This window comes from Brachycentrus maculatus, unplaced genomic scaffold (genome assembly GCF_059751285.1).
Source record: "Brachycentrus maculatus isolate JH-2025_06_01 unplaced genomic scaffold, ASM5975128v1 h1tg000121l, whole genome shotgun sequence".
NCBI classification, from domain to species: domain Eukaryota; kingdom Metazoa; phylum Arthropoda; class Insecta; order Trichoptera; family Brachycentridae; genus Brachycentrus; species Brachycentrus maculatus.
In genome coordinates this window covers 1,329,582-1,355,585 of record NW_028280874.1, presented here as the reverse complement: position 1 = coordinate 1,355,585, position 26,004 = coordinate 1,329,582, and the positions used below count along the sequence as shown (strand labels likewise).

The 26,004-nt window shown below is 36.5% G+C and overlaps 2 protein-coding genes across 2 annotated transcripts; one reads left to right on the top strand and one right to left on the bottom strand.

The window, feature by feature from the left end:
- Positions 1-776: 776 nt before the first annotated feature.
- Positions 777-20,122, bottom strand: LOC148309566 (RAB11-binding protein RELCH homolog). Its single transcript, XM_088259937.1, has 17 exons — positions 19,767-20,122; positions 19,201-19,356; positions 17,239-17,402; positions 16,582-16,776; positions 15,360-15,724; positions 14,145-14,402; positions 12,596-12,746; positions 11,361-11,523; positions 10,194-10,345; positions 8,442-8,682; positions 6,320-6,683; positions 4,941-5,231; positions 4,246-4,364; positions 3,686-3,827; positions 2,466-2,671; positions 1,519-1,681; positions 777-1,172 (listed from the first exon to the last, which is right to left on the bottom strand). Exons 1-17 carry the CDS (start codon positions 19,990-19,992, stop codon positions 923-925), a joined length of 3,606 nt encoding a protein of 1,201 aa, XP_088116063.1. The 5' UTR covers positions 19,993-20,122; the 3' UTR covers positions 777-922.
- Positions 20,123-20,215: 93 nt separating this feature from the next.
- On the top strand, positions 20,216-23,999 carry LOC148309565 (uncharacterized). The gene is made up of 2 exons (XM_088259916.1): positions 20,216-20,390; positions 20,475-23,999. Exon 2 carries the CDS (start codon positions 20,482-20,484, stop codon positions 23,788-23,790), a length of 3,309 nt encoding a protein of 1,102 aa, XP_088116042.1. The 5' UTR covers positions 20,216-20,390; positions 20,475-20,481; the 3' UTR covers positions 23,791-23,999.
- The last annotated feature ends 2,005 nt before the right edge of the window (positions 24,000-26,004 follow it).

Below are 26,004 nucleotides of genomic sequence, written 5' to 3'. Positions count from 1 at the left end.
CTCATTATTAGAAATAGGTATCAAATTGTGGTATAGTGGGTTCGAACCGAGAAACTCTGACTTAAGAGTCCGCAACACTAATCACGGGACCACAACCCGACACTTGTGATACTGATGACAGTCTGATTGATACCTGACCCCGAATAGTGTAGAGTATTTCCATTTGAAGTTATCACTTGAACCATTAGTCATTTTGCTCTTACATTCAAACCCGTATATAAACGTGCCCCGCAAACTACCAACAGGACGATTCTGAAAAAAAACATATATACCTGCTTCCTATGCACAATTAAGAAGAAACATTTTTATACGTTTCCCGACAACAGTGTGTTAAAATGCCACCCCGGTTCCATCACAGTGGTACTCAGAAATATGATACTCAACAGTTCTAAATTTTTTTTTAATAATATATCCAAAATTAAACAAGGTTATTGGATCGAATTCTACTTTTATTTACTTAAATATGATAATATGTGACGAGTTTTGCTTTGTTGTTTGATAATGTCTCAATACAACGAAACGAGTCACGATATACATCATTGTATATATGTATTTAAATAAAAGTATAATTCAATCCAATAACCTTGTTTAATTTTGGATATATCGCTCACTCCTTTTAACAACGTCATAAATCAAAAATCGTCAATTTTCAGTTGAGTATGTTTTCGGAATGCCCAGAAAATGTACTATATCCCAGCAAAAGTCAGTTTTTACCTAAAAAGATCTGTTGCACAGTAAAACGTTCAATAAGTAGCTTGATATTTATTTTTAAAACATTTTATTATATTTTTAAACTTTAAAAACGATCTCCTGAAAAATCAAGTTTTTTGATTTATGACGTTGTTGAAAGGAGTGAGCGATATGTATTACCCAAATTTAAAATGGAATTCTACCAACTGTCTGCAGTTACAATAGATAAGTTCTACGTTTTCTTTTTAAAGATATTTTGTAGATTCATGGCCGGCTTGGAATGTTGGAACATCTGCGAGACCCTCCGGCCGACAGATTCGGGGGTCCCCAGAATGCCCCCGGCCGGAGAGAGGGAGGCGCTCCCCCCGCCGCCCCCACCCTGCCGCTCTCTGCTCCAAGAGCTCACCGATACCTTGTGGATCAGCGCTTCAATCGCGGACTTGTGCTCCGTGTTCAGCAAATTCTCCGCGTGAGACAAATTCCTGAAGAATAAATCATCAATTATTTTCCGCCTCCATAGTGTAATGGTCAGCTCGCTCGGCTACCGCACTGGAGATCCCTGGTTCGATTCTTAGGGGGGTCAAGTATATATAAGTGATTTTTCACTCTGATATTTATTCAATATTACCCTGGACTGGTACTTGAAACGGAGGGCTGATCACCTTTCCTTCATGTGTTAACGATCAAGATAACACTGCGTTTTATGATGCAGTGCCCTATGCATCATTGGGGTGCGGTTAAAGGTTTGAAGAAGAAGAATTATTTTCCACGCGAATATCAATAGTTTATTGATTGTTTTATCAGATTAATTATGATTAAAATATTTACCTGAGCGATGGAAGCAAAACATTCTGTACAAGATGTTGGGAGATGTTTTCATGGGTGGCGATTTGCAAGGCCGGTAATAGTTCGGAGAGCAAATCCCGAATAGATGATGCATTATCGGAAGAGAAAATGGGAGAGAAACAGAGCGCAGACAGATGCGGCAACACTGAAAAGAAGATATATTCGGTTACCTTAAACTTCATACACAAAAAACATGTAAAATTTTTTGTCATGTTTGCTTTGCTATGTAGCGGATGGGTGTCAGTCATTTGTGGTCTCAATCCTATGGATTGGTCTGCAGCAACAAATGACACCTGCTTCGCCATTCCGGTCTATTATGCGAAACCTTCTTCATCTCTTTCAGTCAGTACATATAATACAAAAATATTATCGATTCTTTTCTAAACAAACACCATAACCCAGGGGTTCCCAATCTTTTTCAGCCTGCAGCGCACTTACAAGCTTAGTATTTTATCAGGCGCCCTACACATTAGTAAGCTATTTGGAATAGATATAGTGACTATATATAGGGTCTTTCAATAAAAACTTTCAAACTTTCACAGTTAATAGCGACCATATTGTTGATGCTATATCTGTGACGCACACTTTGTTTTATTTAAATTTAAAGATAGAAGGCACTTAATGAAAGATCCTGTATATATTATAGTCCAAAGAAATAGGTACTTAACAGAATAGTAGTTGGGTACACAGGGACAGAAATTAAAACATCCCAATATGAAATAAAGCTTTATTATTTTTGTAAGAATTCAGACTTGAAACAGAGAACAACAAAAAAAGAAAATATTCGTGGTTTCGGATAATGATAGAGGATCGACTCACGGCGCCCCTTTTTACTTTCTACGGGGCACCAGGGCTCCGCAGCACACATTTTGGGAACCCCTGCCATAACCAATGCGTTAAAATGTAAATAAATTATCTGTGGGGTGTACCTTTATTGGCCACGGCAGCATCGCCCTCGGCCACGATGGAGGAGAGCGTTGCGGCGAGCGCGCGCGTGACGACGCCGCTGCCGCCCGAGCGCTCATCGCGCGCCAGCCCCTCGAGGCTCAGCCAGCACTTGTCGGCCACGCCCGCCGGCACGCCGCGTCGCGACACTAGTGCGCCCAGCCCGCCCACGGCGTGGCACTTCACCACGCTGCAACAAGCTCACCGTCAGCTGGGACTTGCGCACACCAGGCGCGTTCCGCCCATACACGCTGCGGATGATCCGCATACCTTAACCAATTCCGTGCTCGCCAGGCCGGCCATACAAAATGAGCATGCAAACGCGCTTTCGTTTGAGTTTATCGCAAGCCAATTTTAAATCCAATTGTTATATTTTTTAATTAGAATATGTAGAAATATCTATTAGGAAATACTAAAATATTGCAATTTACCGATATTATCAAAGATACAGTCATCTTTCAAAAAGCTTTCACATTTTCGTTGAAAAAAATCACGGCTTGCTAAGTACCGCCATATTAATACCTTCCGGCATTGAAAAGGTTACATTTTTTGTGTAGACAACATATACCTATTTTTAGTATATGCCTCCCAAAAAGTACTCATATTATATAAAAATGTTCATAAACAACCCCAGTGTCCATAAAGTCCAAAATAGCTAATCGACTAAAAGGGATGACAAAATATTAATATTTACGGTCACCCGGTTCATTATTAAATATGTATTAAGCCAATATTAACACCGCGGTTAAGGGTGTACGCTTAATATCGGTGTTTAAGCGAAAAATGCAATTACATACGTTAAACGTTATCTGGGTTGAAAGAATATTAAGTTGCAGGTTATTGACTATCCCGCTTTAAGGTGGGGACTGACTGGAGCATTTCATCGTAATGTAACGTCGTAACGTCGTTCGCGGCGAGCATCCGTTTTTGGATGGAGCACTCGGAATGCAGTACTGACTATACGAATGCTCGCATCGTAACTATTACGTTATGACGAAATGACTCCAGTCAGTCCCCACCTTTATATTTTGAATGTGTACCTTGTTTTATACCATTTATATATCCCAATTAAAATATCAACATGTTTTTTAGGTTATTTTTTATCAGTATACCTTCTTAAAACAGTCACCGCACGCCCCTGGCGCACACATACACTCACGCTAATACATACACACATGCACGCACGCGCACGGCCGGTACTCACCCTGCACAGTCGCTGACGAGGGTGACGATGGCGGGAACGACCCGCGTGCTGAGGACAGCATCGGGAAGAGTCGCGTGACGCACCAAGTAAGTGAGTAGACTCGCCGCAAAGGCTCTCACTCGCTCGCTCGCATGGACAACACCTGTGATATGATATAAACTCAATAACAACTAGCAAAAAGGAATGTGGAACCCACGTAATTGATTCAATTCAATTTATTAAGTAATTAATATACACATGACAACCCTACATTTAAGGCGTATATTTTTATATTATTTTTTAAAATAAATACTTTTAAATACAGTTAAATACTGTAAATTTGCATCAAACATACATGACAAACATTTAAATTTGTATCAAAATCATTTAGATAGGTTTCAGAGTTATATTCAATATATCGAAAATGTTTTAATTTATTTTTGCAAAAAGGCCCCACCACAGTACATATATTTTAATAATTTTCCTTACTGTTTAAGGGGGATTTAAAACACTCTCTAGACTGAAAGACATTTTCACCGGGAAACAATTTTCGTAGAAGGAGAAAGTTTATAATAACTTACTTTCCCAAAGTGCCGAGAGAGCTACATCGAGCAAGTTTTTCTTCTTATTTGAAAACCAAACAATTGGAATACCGAGAACTGCACACGGAACGGAACACATTCCACTACAAATAGACCACCTGAAAAAAATCAAAATTGAGAATTTTTGGGTGAATTTTTTCTGTCACATTTTTTCAACTTTTCTACATTTATAAAAAATTTTGCGTGTCCAAATATGTACTTGTTTACAAATCTGGATTATCTCCAATTATAGGAGTTATTTTTCATATTATTTTTTGGCATCTCAACACTCATTTTTTGGACACACTCAAAATGTTGTGAATAAATTAACTGGTCAAATTATAAGCTAAAATGATAAAATAAAAATGGATATTTTCTATAAGTTTCTGCTAAATAAAAAAAATTCTTCATCTCACCAATAGATGTCTCTAGGGAAATTCAAGTACTATGTTTCGAAAATTTAAAAAAATATAGAAGTTCAAAGAATTTGAGTAGTGTGGTTGTCAATAATGGTTAGAATTGTTGAATGTTACACGTGTGCATAGTGATCACATAAACCAGCCTATGACGGTCGTAAGTCCTGTAAATGTCTCGACTTTCCATATTCTTCTTCATATATGTTGAAATGCCAAAACCCTACATTTAATTGAACTTCTAGTCAACTAATTTTTAATGATAATTATAATAATTGCCACCTTTTTATTATATTTCCTACAGCTTGTTCGTGGTCATCAGAAGCTGTGAGAACGGCTCCCATGTAGACACTAACGACCGTGGCGGCGGAACACTCTTGAAATTCCAGTTTGGCCAATCTCTGTTCGATCCTCGTTATCTCGGCCTCCATCAGTGGCCTCACCGTAGAAGCCGTGAACTTGTCACCGAATATCACGCAAATTGATTCAAATAGTTCTATATAAGCAGTTACTACACCAATGTCTTCGGGACATTGAAAGTCATTCACTAAAATTGCCACCAAAGTATTAACACTGAAAAAAAATGTATTGTAAAAGAAAAATGCAATATGTACTGACATCATATTATTATATCGAGGCAAACCAGCCCCACAAATTAATTATATAAATTCAGTAGTAAGTACTTGATTTAAATTATTCAATTAATGTATTATTGATGACCAATATCTTGAACATAACTGTTAGAGTGCTGAGAATCTATATATATTGACTATGGTTTACTTTGCCAAAAGTGCGGCCATCGAAATATCGATGATGACGCCAGTGTATTTGGCAGTCGAGCTGGGAGGTTGTATTGCAGCGTACGCATTTCTAAAGTACCAATTCTTCAGTTATATTCACAAATAAAAAATTAAATCACTGTGGTAATATCCATTTTTAATTTAAGCTTTACTTGGCAAACACTATTATTTCTTAAAATCTATTGTGACACGGCTTTTGATGGATTCCGCATCATTTATACGGTGTTTGAAAATGATGCAGAATGCTTCAAAACACATGTCACAATAGATTTAAAGAAATAGAGGTATTTACCAAGTAAAACTTAAATTAAAATAGAAATACATTTTTTGTTAAAACCTACTGTTTTCGCCCTTACAATGTCCACTAAATTTGAAATGGACCAATTTTGCAAAAAATTCTCAATTTTAGCATACGTAAGAGAAAAAAATCTTACATATCGCTCACTCCTTTCAAGAACGTCATAAATCAAAAAACTCGATTTTTCAGGAGAACGTTTTTAAAGTTTAATAATATAATACAATGTATTAAAAATAAATATCAAGCCACTTATTGAACTTTTTACTGTGCAACAGATCTTTTTTGGTAAAACCTGGAGGTTATTTCTTCATTTGAAAAATATTTAGTTTATTAAAAAAAATAATTAAATTAACCTTTTTTTCAAAATGTAAAAACAACATTTTTTGCCCTGTAGCGGGTAAATATTATGTTAAAAATATGCCGCTTTTGCTGGGATAAAGTACATTTTCAAGGCATTTTGAAAACATGCACAACTGAAAATTGGCGATTTTTGATTTATGACGTTCTTGAAAGGAGTGAGCGATATAGGTTAAAATACGATTTTGTATAAAAAATATACTTACTACGTATTGACGAACCAATCCTTTTCGGGCCAAGTAATATTTTCGCCAGATTCCATAAGTTCATAAAATATATTTATCAATTGGTACGGGTTATATACTTGGTCCTCCACCAAATACTTAGGATTACAAAACAAGTTTGCCTGGAAGTATTCCAAAGCTTTTTTATTGTTCAGTTCACCGTAAGAGAGCTCATTCATGGGGTCGTTTTCTTTCATTGTGGACACATTCACAACGTACATAAAGGTCATATTAATAGTGGAGTTCAACACTTGGAGATACACAATGCTGGATTCAGACTTGTTTTCGCAGAGAGCAGATTTCAGTCTATCGAGTAAGTGAACGCAGAATTCACTGTGAAATATTCCTGAAATATAAAGAATTCAATTAGTGACATATAAAAATGTGCTGAACGTCTCCTTAGGCAGAACCCATGATGAGACATTCATTTACATTATAAAAATAATAATAATAATATAATAATAAAACCCTTATCCGCACCCCAATGGTGCATAGGGCACTGCGTCATATAAACGCAGTGTTATCTTGATCGTTTACATGTGAAGGAAAGGTGATCAGCCCTCCGCTTCAGGTACCAGTCCAGGGTAGTATTGAATAAATATTACAGTGAAAAAATCACTTATATTTATTTTCCCCCCTTGGGAATCGAACCCGGGACCTCTAGAACGGTAGCCGAGCGTGCTGACCATTACACTACGGAGGCGGACATAGATAAAATTAAATATAAAAAAAATATTTTAAAATTACAAACATTACAAACTAAAATATAAAATAAAATAATGTTAGTAAAAGTGCAGTTTAGGGCAGTGAGAAATTGACAAGTATGCAATATGAATACGTAATATGATTAGCTGACTTTATTTAGGTGGGATGAAAAACTTTAGGCAGCTCTCGTGTCCCATGTTAAGAAGCCACTTTTTAACTTCCATTTCATTTCTAATTATATTTAATGTGTTGCAACATTGTATTGGAGTCGTAACAATCGGCGGGTATGTATGAGGAGATGCATGAATGTGGAAGAGGCGAAGAATGTTTGCAAGGACAGAGTGGTGTGGCGCTCTATTCTCTCTGCCTACCCCTGCGGGGAAGCGGCGTGATGGTTAGTTAGTTAGTTAGTTAGCAACATTGTATAGTTTGGGTGCCAGGTATATGTGGCTTCTCTGACCAAATACAATACAGCACAACCTCTATAATCCGAACCCCCGCTAATCCAAACACCTCTGTAATCCGAACGTTTACTTGTGCCTGAAATGGGCTGACCAAGTGGATATTCTTGTGTCAGAGTAGGTGTTTTACGTAAATTGTGAGACAAAGCTTTTTGTCCGCCTCTGTAGTGTAATGCTCGGCTACCGTTCTGGAGGTCCCGGGTTCGATTCCCAGAGGGGGACAAATAGATATAAGCGATTTTTTTACAGTTAATTTATTCAATATTACCCTGGACTGGTACCTGAAGCGGAGGGCTGATCACCTTTCCTTTCTGTGTAAACGATCAAGATAACACTGCATTTATATGAAGCAGTGCCCTATGCACCATTGGGGTGCGGATAAGGGTTTTATTATTATTATTATTATAAAGCTTTTTACTTGTCATTCAATAAATCTCAAACAACAAAAATATTTGATAGCCTTAAAAAAGTTGAATGAATACATTTAAAATTTCACAATACATATTTGATTTGATGAAAAATACCCTACAGATTTTCTGCACTGTGATCCGAACGCTCCACTAGTCCGAACAGAGGGTAAATTTTCGGCGTTGGGATTGTTTTTAATTTTTTTTTTCTCTTTCATTTTTGCACCCTGCTTATAAATGCAAGGTCATGCTACGGGTGAGGGATTCTTACACTTTTACTATAGTGCTTTCCAGTATGCATTATGTGTGAGAAAAAAAGAGGGTAGAGCAGCGTTCAGCCGCTTTAGCTCCGGAAATATTGGTCATAGTTGTTCTACAATTGCTGGCTCCGACGTTTATACAGCAACACATATATCCACAACTATACTTTCCAGGTAGTCCATGTACTTGGTGACGACTCCGCTTCTTAGCATCTCCTGCGGGTTCAGGGAGTCGATGTTGTGATTATAGAGGTATTGTGGCCCTACTCACCGGCGAGGAGCGCGCCGCGGGCGAGCACGGGCGCGAGCGCGCGCACGGCGGTAGCGGTCAGGCCGGGCTCGCGGTCGAGCAGCAGCATGTGCAGCAGCGCCTCCAGCTGCGCGGCCTTTGCGGGCCCCGCACCGGGCGCCGCCAGCAGCGCGCCCAGCAGCCCGTGCCGGCGCAGCGCCGCGTCGCCCGACTCGCACATGGACACCGCCATGCTGAGCAGCAGCGAGCCCGACAGCTCCAACTGCGCACCCAACACATTACCCATTACCATTTGTGAAAGGGATCCGAAATAGTGTCGATGAATAATGGTTTAGTGGAAATGCGATGACTGACCATTTTCTGTAAATGTCTTTGCACTGTTCCGTGTCTGTCTGCTGTGCTGCCCGGGGTTGTAGGCGTCTGTGTACCGGCCAACGTCGAGTCGGAATCGGATCTAGCTGACTAATTGAACTAAACACTAATCTCTTTCACTGCCTACACTGGGGAACTGTTTAAAATTTGGTTATGGACTTACAATCTTGTATTTATTTAGATTGGCAGTGACAGGTATATTAAAAGCTTTTAAATGTAAATTCACAGTAAAATCGGGATACAATTTTATAGTGTTTCACATTTTCAATAAATTTCGCAACTTAGTTAAAAAAAAAATTAAAAAATGCTTAGCAAGAGCAGATGTCAGGAAGCCTAGATGCTTCTGTATCAGATCTAAGAATGCGGTGGGACAGCTTTCAATATTACCCATTACCACACAATTTATTGACTCACTTCATACAGTTTGAATTTGTCCGCCTCCGTAGTATAATGGTCAGCACGCTCGCCTACCGTTCTGGAGGTCCCGGGTTCGACTCTCAGGGGGTCAAAAAAAATGTAAGTGATTTTTTCACTGTAATATTTATTCAATATTACCCTGGACTGGTACCTGAAGAGGAGGGCTGATCACCTTTCCTTCATGTGTTAACGATCAGGATAACACTGTGTTTATATGATGCAGTGCCCTATGCACCATTGGGGTGTGGATAAGGGTTTGAATGAACATATAGTCTAGACTTCTGGGTTCTATCTGCAACTGAGTGGTAGATAAGGCACTACGTCAAATTGATTCAGTGTTAATTCTACCAGGACTTGAAAGGCATAGTGATCATATTGAAAGCTGTCCCACCGCATTTCCAAATCTGATACACAAGCATCTAGGCTTCCTGACAAATCTGCTCTTGCAAAGTAACTTTTTTTCTAAGTTGTGAAATTTGTTGAAAATGTGAAACAAAATTGTATCCACTTGGATATAATCACCTTAACTTAAAGGCAGTGATCAGTTTTTCGATGCCAATTCATGGCATATCTTTTTCTTCTAACCCTTATCCGCACCCAATGGCGCATAGAGCACTGCATCGTATTGACCCATTATCTTGATCATTACTTACATGAAGGCAAGGTGATCACTCCTTCGCTTCAGAGACCAGTCCAGGATCATATTAAATAAATATTACCATGTAAAATCACTAATATTTATTTTCACCCCTCCCAGGGAATCGAACCCGGGACCTCCAGCATGGTGGCCGAGCGTGCTGACCATTACACTACGGATTCATGTGTATAGGAATGGAATATATCCGATGGATGCAGATGAAGTTAGTGAAAGAGGGTAAAGGACAATACGTAAAATGTGCCCTTGGCACGGGACAACCCGGTGAGGACACATCATTGTAAATACGTGAAGATTAAATACTATATGATGAAGTATTATGTGCTTACGGAGATGTACGGTGCCAGCGCCACCGAGGCTTCCGCTCCCAGCAACCTCTTCTCCGCAGACTTGCTGTTGAGCATCTCCCAGCACAATCCCAGCAAGTCGCTGTCCAGACCGGAATTTACTTCTATATTCCACTGGAGTAAAACTACTAATCCTGGAACATCATCAGTAGGCACATATGAGTTCATATTCAAGATTTGAAAATAACGTTGAAATACCTAAATGTAGCACTAATCAATACCAATTTTTTTTAAATACATCACATTCAAATACATACATGGTTATTTTTATGCACCTGTACCATACTTTTATAAACATACTTTTTTGAACAACATTTTTTTTTCCGCATGGGAACGCCATCTGTTAAAAATAACAGCAATACACAAAATACTTTTCTCATGGCGGACAGCGTGCTTCTTAACGGCTGTTAAAATATTGTACATCCACAATCGTAGTGAAATTAAACATTTCATTAATTGATTCGGCAGTCACTTTGTAATAAAAATCAATCCATTTTTAATTTAAGTTTTACTTAGTAAATAACACTTTTTCTTAAAATCTATTATAATGCGTTTCGACGTATTCCGCATCATGCGGAACGCATCAAAACATGAGTCACAATAGATTTCAAGAAATAGTGGTATTTACTAAGTAAAACTTGAATTAAAAATTAATCATATTAGAAATGTGTACATTCTCAATTCATACTTTTCAATTTAACCGGACTGATCCACAGCAAGATGTGTAATAACACATTGTAAGTTGAAAAAACTGAGAATCACACTAAGAGGAGTATTTTCCTCTTGAATTCACCCTCACCAATGTGGAAGAGGAGGTTGGTTCTAGCGATTGGGTGACAGAAAAACCTAATCACAGACATCCAATATATGTTGATAATGATATGAGGAAACAATGTATGATAAATGTTTGAATGGTGGGAAGAACGGTAGAACAAATGGAGTAAATGTGGTTGGAAAAAGGAGCAGAGGAAGACCAAGAAAAACTTAGTCAGTTCCTTAGTGAGTCAAAATAATCGGCGGGTATGTGTGAGGAGATGTATGAATGTGGAATAGGAGAAAAAAGTTTGCAAAGACGTGTGATGAAAAAAATATTGGTGTGGCTTTCTATTCTCGTTAGTTTGTTAGTTAGTTGATGTAAGGGTCACATACCTGATATAATTAAAGCTCTGTCTTCCTTTTCCATTTTCTTCTTGAGATTCAGCAGTAATTGTAATAATTTATCTCTCTGGGACTGTTCGGGATGCAGAAATATAGCGCAGACTAACAAACCAATCACCTCGTCCCGTTTAACAAGTAAAAGATTTGGCACAATCTAAAAATAAATAATTTCCTTAATGTTTTTCGCAGATACTTTGTGGCACATTTTATAAACTTTATAAAATAAAACAACTCTGTTTTAACAACTTTTTAGTACATATACCCCGATGATGACAAGGTTCTTGTCGAAACCGGTTGGAAAAAGTGTACCAATAAAAAGTGGTTAAAACAAAGTTGTTTTATTTTATAAAGTTTAAAAATAAATATATTTCCGTTATTTAAAACCTGACATAAGGCATTTTAAACAAATTACACTAACAAAAAACAATACTTTTTTGAGTGGTTTAAAATTTTTGTTCACAAATTCTGGATTTAATATCCACTTATTATAATTTAACATGAGTTATTTTTATAATTTTTTATCAAATTTGTCTCAACATAGTTGAAAAAGAATATGGAAGTCTGGGCATCTACCGGGCTTATTATGTATCATAACTGGCAGGCTGGTTTAACTGATCACGTTAAACATGTGTAAGTTTCACCATTCTACCCATGATTGAAAAACACAACACTCAAATTTCGGTTATGTATTATGTCAAAGTCAAATTAATGTGTCAATAAAAACATATTCCTCTAATACATAATATAATACAATTAAAAAAATATTCCTAATACAGGTCGAATGCCCTATAAATGGCCAGATTTCAATATTGTTCTTCATCTATGTTGAGATTTCAATAAAAATCTGGACACAAAAAACAACATAATTGAGATGATGGTAGTGTATACCGTAATTTATATTCTATTTCAATCTATACTAGCAGTATTTTTACATAATGCAAACTATGCCATGTTTTCTCCGATCCCGCGGCTTCACATGTTAGCCAATGCTTTTGAAAGTATAGATTTATTTAATACATTGATATCCTCCTTGAAGTCTGTACATTCTCAGCATTTCTTCTGCATGTTATAATGGATAAATTTAAACATTGTGTTTCACTCTCTCTCGCTGCTCACTGATAGTGTGTGAAGGAGACGTGTATTTACCAGTGCTTACTATTTGTTATTTTATCAATATGTATTATGTTAAAGGCATTAGCCGTTCAATAAATAAATTTGGCACATACTTTAGGTAGGGAGGCGGACACGACATATACAAGCCTTTGCAGCGTGATCGCCTGGCTGTTTCCAGCTATATCGCTCAATATCTCATTTCCTTTGGAGTGCGGAAGGTTGCACGACTTCATCAGGGCTGACTTGTATTCTCCGGGAATATTACTAGAAGGAAGGGCATTACATACAATCCGTGTTCAACTATGTATATATATTTTTTTATTTGTTTAAAGGAATAACCTGTAAAGTCTCTACTTTAAGAGGCTTGTCTGCAGGTAGAATATTAGAAGGTTACAAGACCACACTGTCCAATTTGGTTTGCAAAACGTCCAATTTGAAGTAAAAAACCAGTATGATATTAAGATATGTTCGAAACATATAAAACAATATCGACATTAGGCGAGAGTCCACTACAGTGCATACACATAGAGCTTATAAAATAATATGGTAAAATCAGTTTGAGCTTTCTTCACCGGGGTGTATGGGCACCTGGTATGGATCAGGTACAGGTTTTTTTTTCAAAGGAACAACCCGCAAAGTCTCTACTTTTAGAGGTTTGTCTGCAGGTAGAATATTAAGGATAGGGAAGGTTAATGTGAAAAACACATCACAAACATCCAGACCAATTGAAAATAAATCTTTCTGGAATTTATTTTGCAATGCGGGAATCAAACCCACGACGTCAGTTTCGCAGTCAGCGTCTACCCAACTACGCCACAGTGCCTATTGTCTACATTAATTTAACACATTGTTGTCGGGTAGTTTTTTCATCGACCCCGACCCTATTTATACCTAGACACTCTGTCGCCCGACCCTCACTATACTAATCACAAGTAACCGCAGACCCAATTCTGATCTGCATCATGTTTTTTGGCATCTCTTGCGCTCTACTAAAAATAAGCAAATAAAGAACGTTTATAAGCGCCTTCTGCCAAAAGTATGTAAAAGACGCTTTAAACTTTTCCTGGAAACAATGTGTTTTTGTCGTCTCTCGTGTTCTACTAAAAGTAAGCTAATACAATGCTTATAAGCGTTTCCCACTTTCTACCAACTGTATGTAAACGACGATTTTAAACGTTTTCCGCAAACAATGTGTTTTTGGTATCTCTCGCGCTCTACCAAAAATAAGCAAATAGAACGCTTATAAGTGTCCCTTTTTTATTTTTATTTTATTAATATGATGGATCTTGCTTTCTTTATGTCACTGAGACCATATTAGGTCTATTGCGACCTCCCTCTGTCTTAGTGGTAAGAGCTTCACCTTCTCGGAGTCTAGTAGTGATCCTCCAAGGTTGCGACTTCGTTTGCGAGTGAGTGCGTCACCAGTTTTAGAGAATGTGGATTAGTGTTTCGTTAGGACACTCCATACAAAATCTGCAGACTGGAGAGTTATGTAATCCAATTTTGTCATATGTTTCCTCAGTCAGTGTCCTGATAAGGTCCTGGTTAGGATTAAGTGTCCCTTGCTTTCTACCAACAGCGTGTAAAAGATGCTTTTAAGCATTTTCCGCAAGCAATGTGTTAAGAATAATAAATAAGTAGCGATGCTATTCCGGATGTTACCTGTTGATCCATGCCTCGTGTTTCCCCCCCGCTCCCGCGATGCTTCCATCCCGTGATGTTTTGACATTCTCCAAGAATTGTCCTCTCGGCCAGTCGTGTTCCGTGTTCTCGTTCAAACTGAATGTGTCTTCTAATGTAGTGATGGATTCTTTCCTATTTGGAAGCGAGTCCGGAGTGGATTTGGGAGAATTGATAATGTTATCGTCCGCCAATATGGCTGGCTCGAAAGAGCTCGTATTTGATCCATCCTTTTGTGAACTAGATAATGTAACAAAAAAAGCTTTAAATCATTTGACGAGGAAAGAACTGCTCTTCCGAATTATTTTAACATGTAACTCATTTGAATGCGTTAAGCAAAAAATAAAAGTTGATTTGAAAAATGCAAATTTTCCATAAAAAATAATGTATTCTATAAAATTTCTTTTATTTTTTTTATTTGTTTACTTTTACAAGCTATGGACTATGGTCGATTTACGCATCCAAAGGAGGAAAAAATTCGGGCGACTTTAGTCGACTTGAGTGTCCAAAGAGTTAAATCAAAGTTAAGTAAATTCATATAACCAATCATTTATTTTTAAACTAGTAGTAATGGTGAAAGTCCGCCTCCGTAGTGTAATGGTCAGCATGCTCGGCTACCGTTCTGGAGGTCCCGGGTTCGATTCCCAAAGGGGGTAAAATAAATATGAGTGATTTTTTTCACTGTCATATTTATTCAATATTACCCTGGACTGGTACCTGAAGCGGAGGGCTGATCACCTTTCCTTTATGTGTAAACGATCAAGATAACACTGCGTTTATATGACGCAGTGCCCTATGCACCATTGGGGTGCGGATAAGGGTGTTATTATTATTATATTATTAGTAATGGTGAAAATTTGCACCGTAAACAGAGGTTTGAAATTAGTGGGCAGAACTTTTACTTTCTTTTGACCCTTATCCGTACCCAATGGTGCATTGGGCACTGCATCGTATTGATGCAATGTTATCTTGATCATCAATTATATGAAGACAAGGCAATATTAAGGCCCAATATACTATGTAGCAACATAATTTTCTTAAAACCTAGGTAACATTTGACATTAATAATTTTTTTAAATGTAAATTATCATGGTGCTATTTCTAAAGATTATGAAGATTAACCACAAGCCATTTTTATAAAATTATAGTGGTAACTCAGGGACAATTACTATGTGTAGTGAACGCAAGTCAATGTACCTTCCGCCGTTCTTATCGGAGTCAATCATCTCAAACTGATCCGGAGTCCGGCTGTGAGTGGAGACGCTACTTCCGTAATAGTTGTGAGTGGCCGTCTGCGGAAGAGGCTGCAGATCTTGCTCCGAATGATCGGTGTCCACCAGCTCCACACAAGTCTGGACTTCCCGGATGGGCTGGCCTTCCCGGCCCTCCGCGGGGGACTTGTGCAAAGGGTAGAGAGTGGTCTCGGAGCTCGGTATATCCGAAGTGGGGCTGGAGAGGGAATTCAAACTTGCCAAAGCCGCGTCGTACAATCTTTGGTAATTCACTTTGTCTGTTTCTAGAGCGAGAATTTGTTTCTTTAAAACGGCCACTTCTTCATCTCTCTGCAACATGTTAATACATAGGAGATTAAGATGGCGTATGGATATGAATTCGAAAGAGAGAAATAAAGTATGCAGGTGAAATAAGGTTTTTTGGTATGTGCATACTACCAACTCAATCAAATTACTTATTACTATTTAATTGTACTTATATGATTTTGGTTTGATTATATTGAAAATTAAATAGCCAATATATTAAAAATATTGAGCACTAAGACTTAAGTTGTTTGCTTAAAAGTATTTTTTTGAACGCGTGCTCAAAACACGCCCCCTTTTACCCGCGCTGCAGGTGGCATGTGCGAAAATCAAATGACTGTCAATTTTTTAACATACTCGAAATCAGCATAATTGTTTCTAGCAAACTACGCACACAGATGCCACTAAGTAGCAATTGCTCAATAACGACATGCTTTTGTGCTAATAATAAATATTCATTAAATTGCAACATTTTACAGAAATGATTTTTTTCTTAAAACATACTTTTGTACGAAAAAAATAAGTTTTTCTTCAAAATAATTATATGGTTTTGAAAAGAAAATAGTTATTGAAAGTTAAAGTGTTAAAAAAAATATATATATACATTTATTAATATACATTTTTTTTAATTGAGCGTGAGCACACGACCAGCCCTGAGCGCAGCTGAACGCATTCTGATTTGAACGCTTGAAATCTAAGCCTTAATAGTAGAATATGTTAGATATGATGCAGATGACATAAATTAATTCAGGGATAAGAACATTGAATAATCCCATATATATGGAAAAGGAAATGAGGGAGGAACAATAGGTCCTATAGGATAAGAAACAAAGAATAGTAGCAATAGCCAAAGCACTCGGGTTCGTTAGTGTCCTGATACTTACGGCAATAATCCACTCGGCTTTTTCATTAGAAATTGCCAGTTTTTCTGATTCTCTATCTTCTGTAGAGTTGTCTGTCTGTGTATTTTCATCATTGAAGGTCTTGAGAACATTGGGAACACTGTCTCCCCTATAGATGGATATAAGTCCGGCAGGACGGGGAACATTGAGACCGACGTCATCCCAGTCTTCAAAATCCTACAAAATAAAAACAAAAACAACCTGAACAAAAACATTTATACATTTTCAAGGGTCTTAAAAAACTTTACACTAATTAAGTAATGCATAAAATTTAAGTTTTGTAGTGAAATTTCTTGGTGGAACTGCATTTTATATAATAAAATAACAATTATATAGTTTTTTCTACGTTTATTTTATTTGACCAGTGATCGGGTTTCGCGCTTACCAAAATCATCAAACTTGTGGGAGGCTAGACAAAATTCATTCTTTATATACATAACATGGCAGGGGTTGAAAACCACGATTCAATATAATGTCGCTGCATCATCACACTGGTGATGTCGGTAATGACAAAACCCGGTCACTGGTCAAATAAAATAAATGTTGAAAAAAGTTTATAATCGTTATTTTATTAAAATGTATAAAAATCTACTAGATTCAATAAGAAGTCATATTATATACTGTAAATAGTGCCAATACCTGTTCGGGAATTTCATCTGCAAATGTTATAGATGTAAGTTTATAATCTTGTTGTAAGAGATATTCGTTGATCAAGAAATTTAGGGCCCTCTTTTCGTGTGGCTTCAGGGGGTCTTCGCGAATCAGCTTCTCACAACCAAGATCGACTGAACTGACTTCAAAATCTGTACAAGAAGCAAATACATATGTAAAATTATAATAATATTAAAACATTAAGGAATAATAGCCATAATGTAAGCACATCTTTTATAGGGAGAGGTATTTTGTTCCAAAGTTTAACAAATGTCACAGTGGGGGCGACAACGAACCTGCATGAGTGGTACAAGCGCCAATTACCATAATTTAAACACTGCTTAGTACTAAAATATATGAATGTGGAATTTGGATTAAAACAATGATAAATTTAAACAAAAAGTTTAACTAACTTTAAAATATGCTCATTTTATCTAACAAGTTCTTGCACGCACGCAAGTCGTATTCCAAACGAAGGTCGTATACCAAGCAAAATATTTCACGTCCGAACATGACGTATACCGAGGTTCCACTGTACGGGTATTTTAGTGTGATAGGTTTGACAAGAGTGTTAATATAATAAGTAATGAAAGAGATAGAGATATATGTGCTAATTAAAATATATACCTACATTTTAATCCAGATAGTTATTTATAACTAACTAACTAACTAACCATCACGCCGCTTCTCCGCAGGGGTAGGCAGAGAGAATAGAGCGCCACACCACTCTGTCCTTGCAAACATTCTTCGCCTCTTCCACGTTCATGCATCTCCTCATACATACCCGCCGATTGTTACAACTCCTAACCTGACCACTTTCAAGTATTTGGCATACCTGATCGTGCCATGTTTTTCTCGGTCTTCCTCTGCTTCTTTTCCCGCTAACATTCGCCTCATAAATTTGTTTTACCATTCTTTCCTCACTCATTCGTTCTACATGTCCAAACCATCTCAACACACCTTTCTTAATTTTATCCATAATGCTTATCTCAGCTTTGCATTCCTTCCTTATTTCACTATTCGTACATCTATCATACATCGATTTGTCGCACATTCTTCTGAGAGATCGCATTTCGACTGCATTCAGTCTGCTTTCATCTTTCTTTTGCCAACTCCATGTTTCACTTCCATGCATTAGAGTTGGAACCAGGACTCCGTTGTGCACTGCCAGTTTAGCTTCCGCTGATAGGTTTTTATTTGCTATAACTGATTTCAGTGCACCATTAACTTTGTTCCCAGCATTCACTCTCCTTTCTAAGTCTTTATCAATCTTTCCATAGTTATTTATTTATTTACTAAAACCTGTATTATAATAGATCGGTACATTGACGCGCTAATTGGTATGATTACTTGGCTCTACCCGGCCGAGTTTCTCCAACGTATGCTTGGCTACAATAGTTTAGAGACTAGAAAAAAATGTGTATTTGATTACGCATTTTTATCGATTGTTACGCGGTGTGATTGATAATCCTGAAATTATCCGGAGCATTGGACTGTTTGTTCCCGATAGTTAGCTAAGACACCGTCGGCATAGATTGTTTCACATTACTATATACAGGACCAACCTGCCGATGGTTATGCCTGTAGGAAGAGCTACCGCTATGTTGAACATTATCACGTTGGATATTCCATGTGTTCTGTTCCATGTGTCCGAAGAAGTTTTCCGAAGCGGGATTCTTCTACACCTTAAAGTCTTCTTGCTTACTTTTAATATATACGCCTTGAATATTGTTTGTCAAGCATATATTTGTTTTTTTGTTGAATAAAATTGAATGATGTACAATGATGCCTTGGATAACGAAACCTGGATAACGAAACCTCACAACAAACTTTCTATTCGTCCATTACGTGACTCACATAACGAACCTCACTTCACACAATGGACTGTATCGTATTCCAACTAATAGATACGAAATGAAAACATAATAAAGGCCGTTCGGATTGACTGACCGGCGGCCTGAGTGAGGTTAGCTCGGAGAGAGTTGATGGTTTCCCGAGCCTTCCTCAACTCAAACTCCAGGACTGCAACGTCGCTCCCCCTCTCCCCGTCCTCCGACAGCCGAGCCAAGTCCAAGGAGTCCAGAGTGGCTTGACTCGGTGAACGAGCTAAAACAATTATTCAATTTTAATTTTATTATATAACTTTGAAATGATTAAAAATTACAATATCAAAAGTGAAAAGGGTTAAGGTGTTATTTTATAAAAGAGTTCTATATCAAATTTTGTTAAGCTACTCTTTATGTCTTTGCGAGGAACATAAATCACTTAAAAATATTATAAGCTGTATACCTGATTTTATTATTAATAAATAAAATCAGATAAACAAAATTTTCTCAAAATGACATGAAATTTTTTTTGTCGCCGCTTGCAGTACGGCAATATTTAGAAAATATTATGTTTCAACCATATTTCCGATGTCTCTACTAAACGCTAAAATAAATTAATCGGTAAACTGATAATTTTTTCATCGCGAATTTTATTCAAAAATATTTAATGGGTCAAAGAAAATAGGGTACCAATTGGCAATGAAACGTCTATTGATGGACGTTCAAAGTTCCCAGGGTTTGAGAAGAACTCCTTGAGCTGTGGAACCTCCCTTCCGGACTCGACTAGCTCTGTATGCAATTCCAGAGCAGTCAACAAAAAATTGTCTTGAAGCAATTTTGCAGCCACATCACTGTAGGTTATGCGCGGGACTGAGTATTTTAGTTCTTCACTTCCGCCCTCAATATAATCCGTCATTTTTAATATCGTTTATAGGAAACGGTAAACTTTTTCCTTAATTTTCACATTCGTATATATTTTTTGTGACACTGACATCCGCACACTTTATTATGACTTAACTTTAATATTTTTATAATTTAAGACCAATAAACAATAAAGAAAACTAACCATACAATTAACTTCAAAGGTAGGATCCTTTGTCAAAACCATAGACAATGACTAAAATCATGAATTTCTCTATGGAACGTATTATATTTTTGACAGCTATTTCAATTCCGTTAAATTTGAACATTTTTGTAAATATTTTAATTACGTTAGTGAAACATTTTTTTAGCACACTTTTGTTGATGAAATGTAATTTTATGGTTTATTTCATCGCTTAATTTATATTTAAGTTCTTATTATAGAAATAATATGTAAGTATTACAATATGAATTGTGTGTTCAAACTATATTAACACTAAATGTCTTTCTTGCTGATAAATTCAATATTTGTCTTAGCCTCAAAATGGACATGAAGTATTTGACTCTTCGCAAACAACTAGATGACTTAGGATATCATGAAAACCTTTCTACGGACTGTCTACCTCTCATAGAGAACTTGACCGCGGACCTTCTTCAGACATCGCGCAGCCTACAGCACTACATGAGTCTCGCGAAGGAAACGCTAAAAGAAAGAGACGCGCTGAAGTGTGCCGCCGAACCATATATTTGTGATAATGCTAAGTTGGTAAGAGAAAACAACCAAGCGCATCATGAGATAGTTGAGTTGAAGGAGGAGTTTGATAGATGTACGAAAGAGGCAACGAGTAAAATTAGAAAGTTAGAGAATGAGCTTTCGAACTTGGAGTTTGAGCATCGCAATTTGCAGTCTCGTAACAGAGATCGCGAACTGAAAAATCTGTGTGCGGACACTTTCAGCTCTAGAAGTAAATATGTGTCTAACTTCAGCAGAACCTGTTGCTCGCAAAAATCTAAATTGGATAAAAACTCCGAGGAAGCGTGTATTTGTAATAAAAAATCTTGTTCCGCTTGTTCAGAACTGCGGAGTCAAGTGGAAAGCTTGACCAAAAACTATAGCGAGTCGCGGAATAAAAGTATGAAATTATTAGATGAAATATCGTTCCTACGATGTCAAGTGCACAATCGGGACAAAGAAAATGCCAGACTTACTAAACTTCTGGAAGGAGGGCGACCCTTTTCGGCTCTGCAAAAGGATTGTTGCGGAAAAGATTTGGATAAAAAACTAGTAGAAATGTGCGCCGAGTTACAAGAAGCCGAGAAGTGCGCCGAGGAACTGGAGCGGAAACTCAAAGAGTCTCTGGACAAGCAGCACGAGGCCATGAACCGAGCCATCCAACTGGCTGACAGAAATACACTACTCGAAAAAGAATTATGCAATATCGATCAACTCGCCTTAAAAATTGAATGTGAATGTAACGAACTATTGAAAGATAAATGTAACTCCATTTTACAACTCCAAAATCAAATGCAGCAAGAAAAATCTAAAAGTCGGAAACTGGAAAAAGACATAAGCGGCCTTCGGGAACATCAACGTCTTCTGGAAGGGGAACTAGAAGCGAAGAGACACGAAAATTCCGCTCTCAATATGGCTCTCGTTTCCAGCAATGATATTAGAGAAAAAATTGAAAAAGAAAATGAAAGGTTAATGACTTTAAATAAAAGGTTTGAAACTGATTCAGAAAGTATTTGGAGAAATAACAAACCCAAATCGACCCAAAAAAGTCAAACGTCCGGTAGTCATTTATCAACAAATGAAAATGGTTACAATTTTCCCGAAAAAACGTCAAAAGACGAACTACTCTTACTTTTAGAAAAAGAGAGAAAAATGTATGAAAATCAAATTAACGACATCAGAAAACAATTAGCCGATGTTACTAAGTTTGAGTGTAGATTTTCAAAAAAAAATCAGGAATGTTCAAACTGCGAAAGATTAAAAGACGAACGAGATTTTTACTTCAGAAAATCTTTTGTTTCGCAGCCTCAAGAAATGTTCACTGCAGAATTGAAAACTAAAAATTGCGAATTAGAACATCAAATTCAGGATCTTAAAAAACAAAACGACGTAGTGTTGGAAAATAATAAATCGTTAAAGTTATGTCTAGACCGAGTTAATAAAGCACCTCCCAATGTAGACTTGGAAATGGAAAACTATATGCAACTCGCTATAAACAAGCTGGAAAGGGACTTAAAAAGAGCTCACGCTGACATTCAATGTCTCGAAGAGGAAAGGAATCGCTTACGGTGTAGAATAATTACTTCCGCAACAAGTAGTATGAATAGGGAAGATATAGTAGATCTGGGTGAATCATTCCAGGGAAGGAGGTCTCGCAATGTTTACTCATCCCCTATGGTTGAAAATCTAATAAAAGAACGTGAAGATCTACAGGAAAAGGTGAAGACCATGGAATCTGAACTATTGCACGTCAAGTCTCTGAATAACCAACTTAAAACTCTTCAACTTGAAAATGACAAAAATATTGCGGAATCTCAAGCAAACTCCTACGAAGCCAAAAGGGAAATTCGGGAATTACGTGAAAAGGTAAGAGTTTTGGAAAAATGCAAAGCCGAATTGGAACACGAATATCAAACTTTGAAATCAGACAAGATGACATTGAAAGACACTGTTACAAAAATTGACCACGAACGTGACAAACTGATAATGGACATTGACGAAAAAACTGAAAGACTTTCAACCGCAGACCACGAACTGAGATCCAAAGACACTTCGATCGAGATCCTTGAAAATAAGATAAAGGAATTAAATAAGAAATTGGACCTATTGACCTCTTCTAATGCTTCGTTAGAACATAAAGTTCGCGATTCACAAACGCGAAACGAAGCGATATCTATCGAACTTTCAACCTTAAGTAAGCAGCGTGACAATGCGTTGATTGAAAACAAGAGATTGCAGAGTGACCTAGCCGCATTAAATAATGATTTAAGAAAAATAAATAGAGAGTATGAAAACTCCCGGAAAGAAGTTGAACAGATGAAACAACAGTTACAGCATTATGTTGACGAAGTCAGGAGGATCGAAGATATTCTCTCTAGAAAAGAAGCCGAACGCACGGACATGCTCGATCACTTTGCTAGCTTATCTCACGAAGCGACCGTCCTAGAAAATAATAATCATTCTTTGGAAAGTGAAGCTGCTAGTAAAAGCGTTCAATTGCAAGCTACTATGGACAGATTAAATGACTTGGAGAAGAAATTAGAATCTAGAGAGTCTCTCATCGACATGCAAGAAGCAAAAATGTCCTCTTTGATTTACAATATTTCAAAATTAGAATGCGAATTATCTCAACAGAAAGATTTGACAGCTATGGCTGAAAAGAATCTGGAGTATGCGAGAGAAACGTGCGCAACTTTAGAAAAACAAAAGAAATCCATCTTAATTGGTGTCGGCGAAACAGACTCTGATAGAAAACAGCTGGAATATCAATTGAGATGTGTAAAAGAGGAAAAAGCCAAAATTGAGGAAAACTATGCAAAAGACAGAGCGACAGTAGAATCTCTAGAGTCTCTCCTTAGCAATAGTCGCAGAGAAGTAGTAGAATTGAAACTGCAGTTACAAGAGGCGCGGGAAGAGGTTCGTGAACTGAAAGATAAAGCCGACCAACTGCACTGCAGACTGAAGCAAGTCGAAGGAGAAAGTTACAGTAGCCGACAGCGCTCTGAAGAAGCGGTGAAAAATCTTCAAGACCTCAAGTGGCAAATTAACGACCAGAGATTTCAAAGAGTTAGAATTAACGAACAGCAAAGTTCTAGTAAGTACTGCTCGGGTACACTCTGAGAAACCGCAACACTAATAGTCTCTTATTATGGTTAGGCATTAAGTTAAGTTCAACACGTGATGGATAATACTTGTTTTGTTAACACAATGTATACTTTTGATTCACTTTATTTTATATATACTGCTGTAAAATGTGTATTTTAATTAGACAATTGTTAATGATAAATATATTTGTTACATTTATTTTAAAGAAATGTATTAATTTCAAACTGTGTTTTAATAATTATCTCAAAAATGAAAAGTCCAATATGAATGATTCAGTCATTTATTTTTTCATATGGTTATAAATGTCAAAGTTTTTCTACACAACAACAAAAAACAGCGATGATTTTTTTAAATAAAGGAAATACATCTTAGGATTTTATATATTTTCGATAAATGTACAATTGACTTCCTTTTATCAATCAGTTACAAGTTCCGACCTCCGATAATAACATAATTACATAACTACCATACAGAATGCCTTACATAAGATTATTATTCAATAGATGTATTTAAAATATGTGTAGGGAATGCAACTTTGTCGATCCATCAGAGAACTTTGTTCCATAATTTCCAAACATATTAAAATGGTTTCAAATTTTGTAAAAAATTCACATTGGTCAAATTGCTAATCGTTGCTCTCTACTTAAAACAATATGTTCTACAGTAACAAATTATACTATTTACATTTCTTCCTCAAATAAAACTTGTATTGTCATCTACATTATATCAAAGCTGCCAATATTTACACGATACGTACATGTGTTATTTTATAACAATTATTTATAGAATATGTGTATATACAATGTTACGCTATTGTGTGGGAACACAAATGGGTAATAATGAACTAAATGATCATTTTAAAAAATGTGTAAAAAGACAAAAAACAAGACATAGATATTTATTCTGGATCAAGATTACTTATACAGAAACCAGTACTGTGAGCATGTTTTGTCGAACAATCACGCATATATAACACGAATAATGTAATTTTTGAAAACCATACGCTATTCTTAATCTTATAATTTACTCCTTTAATTCATATTGCAATGGTGGCAAGGTAAGAGCTGAAATTACAACCGTTTGGGTATTGACGATAAAATGTTGTAAAAACATTGCAAGTGCAGACCTTAATTGAATGATCCATGGTAGAATATCGCTCACTCCTTTCAAGAACGTCATAAATCAAAAATCGTCAATTTTCAGTTGTGCATGTTTTCGGAATGCCCAGAAAATGTACTACATCCCAGCAAAAGAGGCATATTTTTAACTTAATATTTACCCGCTACAGGGCAAAAAGTGTTGTTTTTGCATTTTGAAGAAAAGGTATTGTTTAATTATTTTTTTAAATATACTTAATATTTTTCAAATGGAGAAAAAACCTTCAGGTTTTACCTAAAAAGATCTGTTGCACAGTAAAAAGTTCAATAAGTGGCTTGATATTTATTTTTAATACATTGTATTATATTTTTAAACTTTAAAAATGTGCTACTGAAAAATCGAGTTTTTTGATTTATGACGTTCTTGAAAGGAGTGAGCGATATGTTATTATCATATTTAAAAAATGACAGCTTGTTCAATTCTTAATTTAGTTATGTAAGCATGTATAATACTGTCTAAATATTTATCTTTAAATTTATTCATCCTGCATGATGATCATTTTCGGCATTTTGATTTATGTTTTTTTTTGTAGAATAAAAACTTAGTAATACATCTCGGCTTTCGATTACATTTTAGACTACACTTGAATAATGTGTCGTGAATGACATATTTGTTTCACTTTGCATTATTCCTGAAGCTCATTATTATTTTGGTTTCTCCAGTATTATTTTCCTAAAGGAAGAGAAGTATGTAATTGGCTTCATGTATACAATAAAACGATAAAGAATAAACATAACAACCATATCAAAAACGCGTGTCACAATATAGCGTAATAATAAGTGGTATTTACCAAGTTAACATTAGATTTAATGAAATAAATATTAGCAGAAAGTGACTGTCAAATTAATTAATGGTAGTAATATATTTCATAGCATTGTTCATGAAAATATTGATGGAATGTGAAGTTTTTAATAGAAATATACACAAAGTTTATTGTCATTTTAGATAATGAACATTTCAATATCCAACAAGTAACTTGGGAATGTTTTGCACCATCCTTTTTTTTAATTAAACTAAATTTTGAAATAATGATAAATTCTAATTAGAATTAACCCATTGATATTTAATTAA

Bases quoted from the DNA above. Each gene is read 5' to 3' on its own strand.
- LOC148309565 (XM_088259916.1), top strand. From the start codon at position 20,482: ATGGACATGAAGTATTTGACTCTTCGCAAACAACTAGATGACTTAGGA.
- LOC148309566 (XM_088259937.1), bottom strand. From the start codon at position 19,992: ATGACGGATTATATTGAGGGCGGAAGTGAAGAACTAAAATACTCAGTC. The intron at 17,403-19,200 runs GTCAGTCAATCC...CTTCTTGTACAG, and splicing joins TAACCTCACTCAGGCCGCCG to ATTTTGAAGTCAGTTCAGTC. The intron at 16,777-17,238 runs GTATTGGCACTA...TTTATTTTGTAG, and splicing joins CAGATGAAATTCCCGAACAG to GATTTTGAAGACTGGGATGA.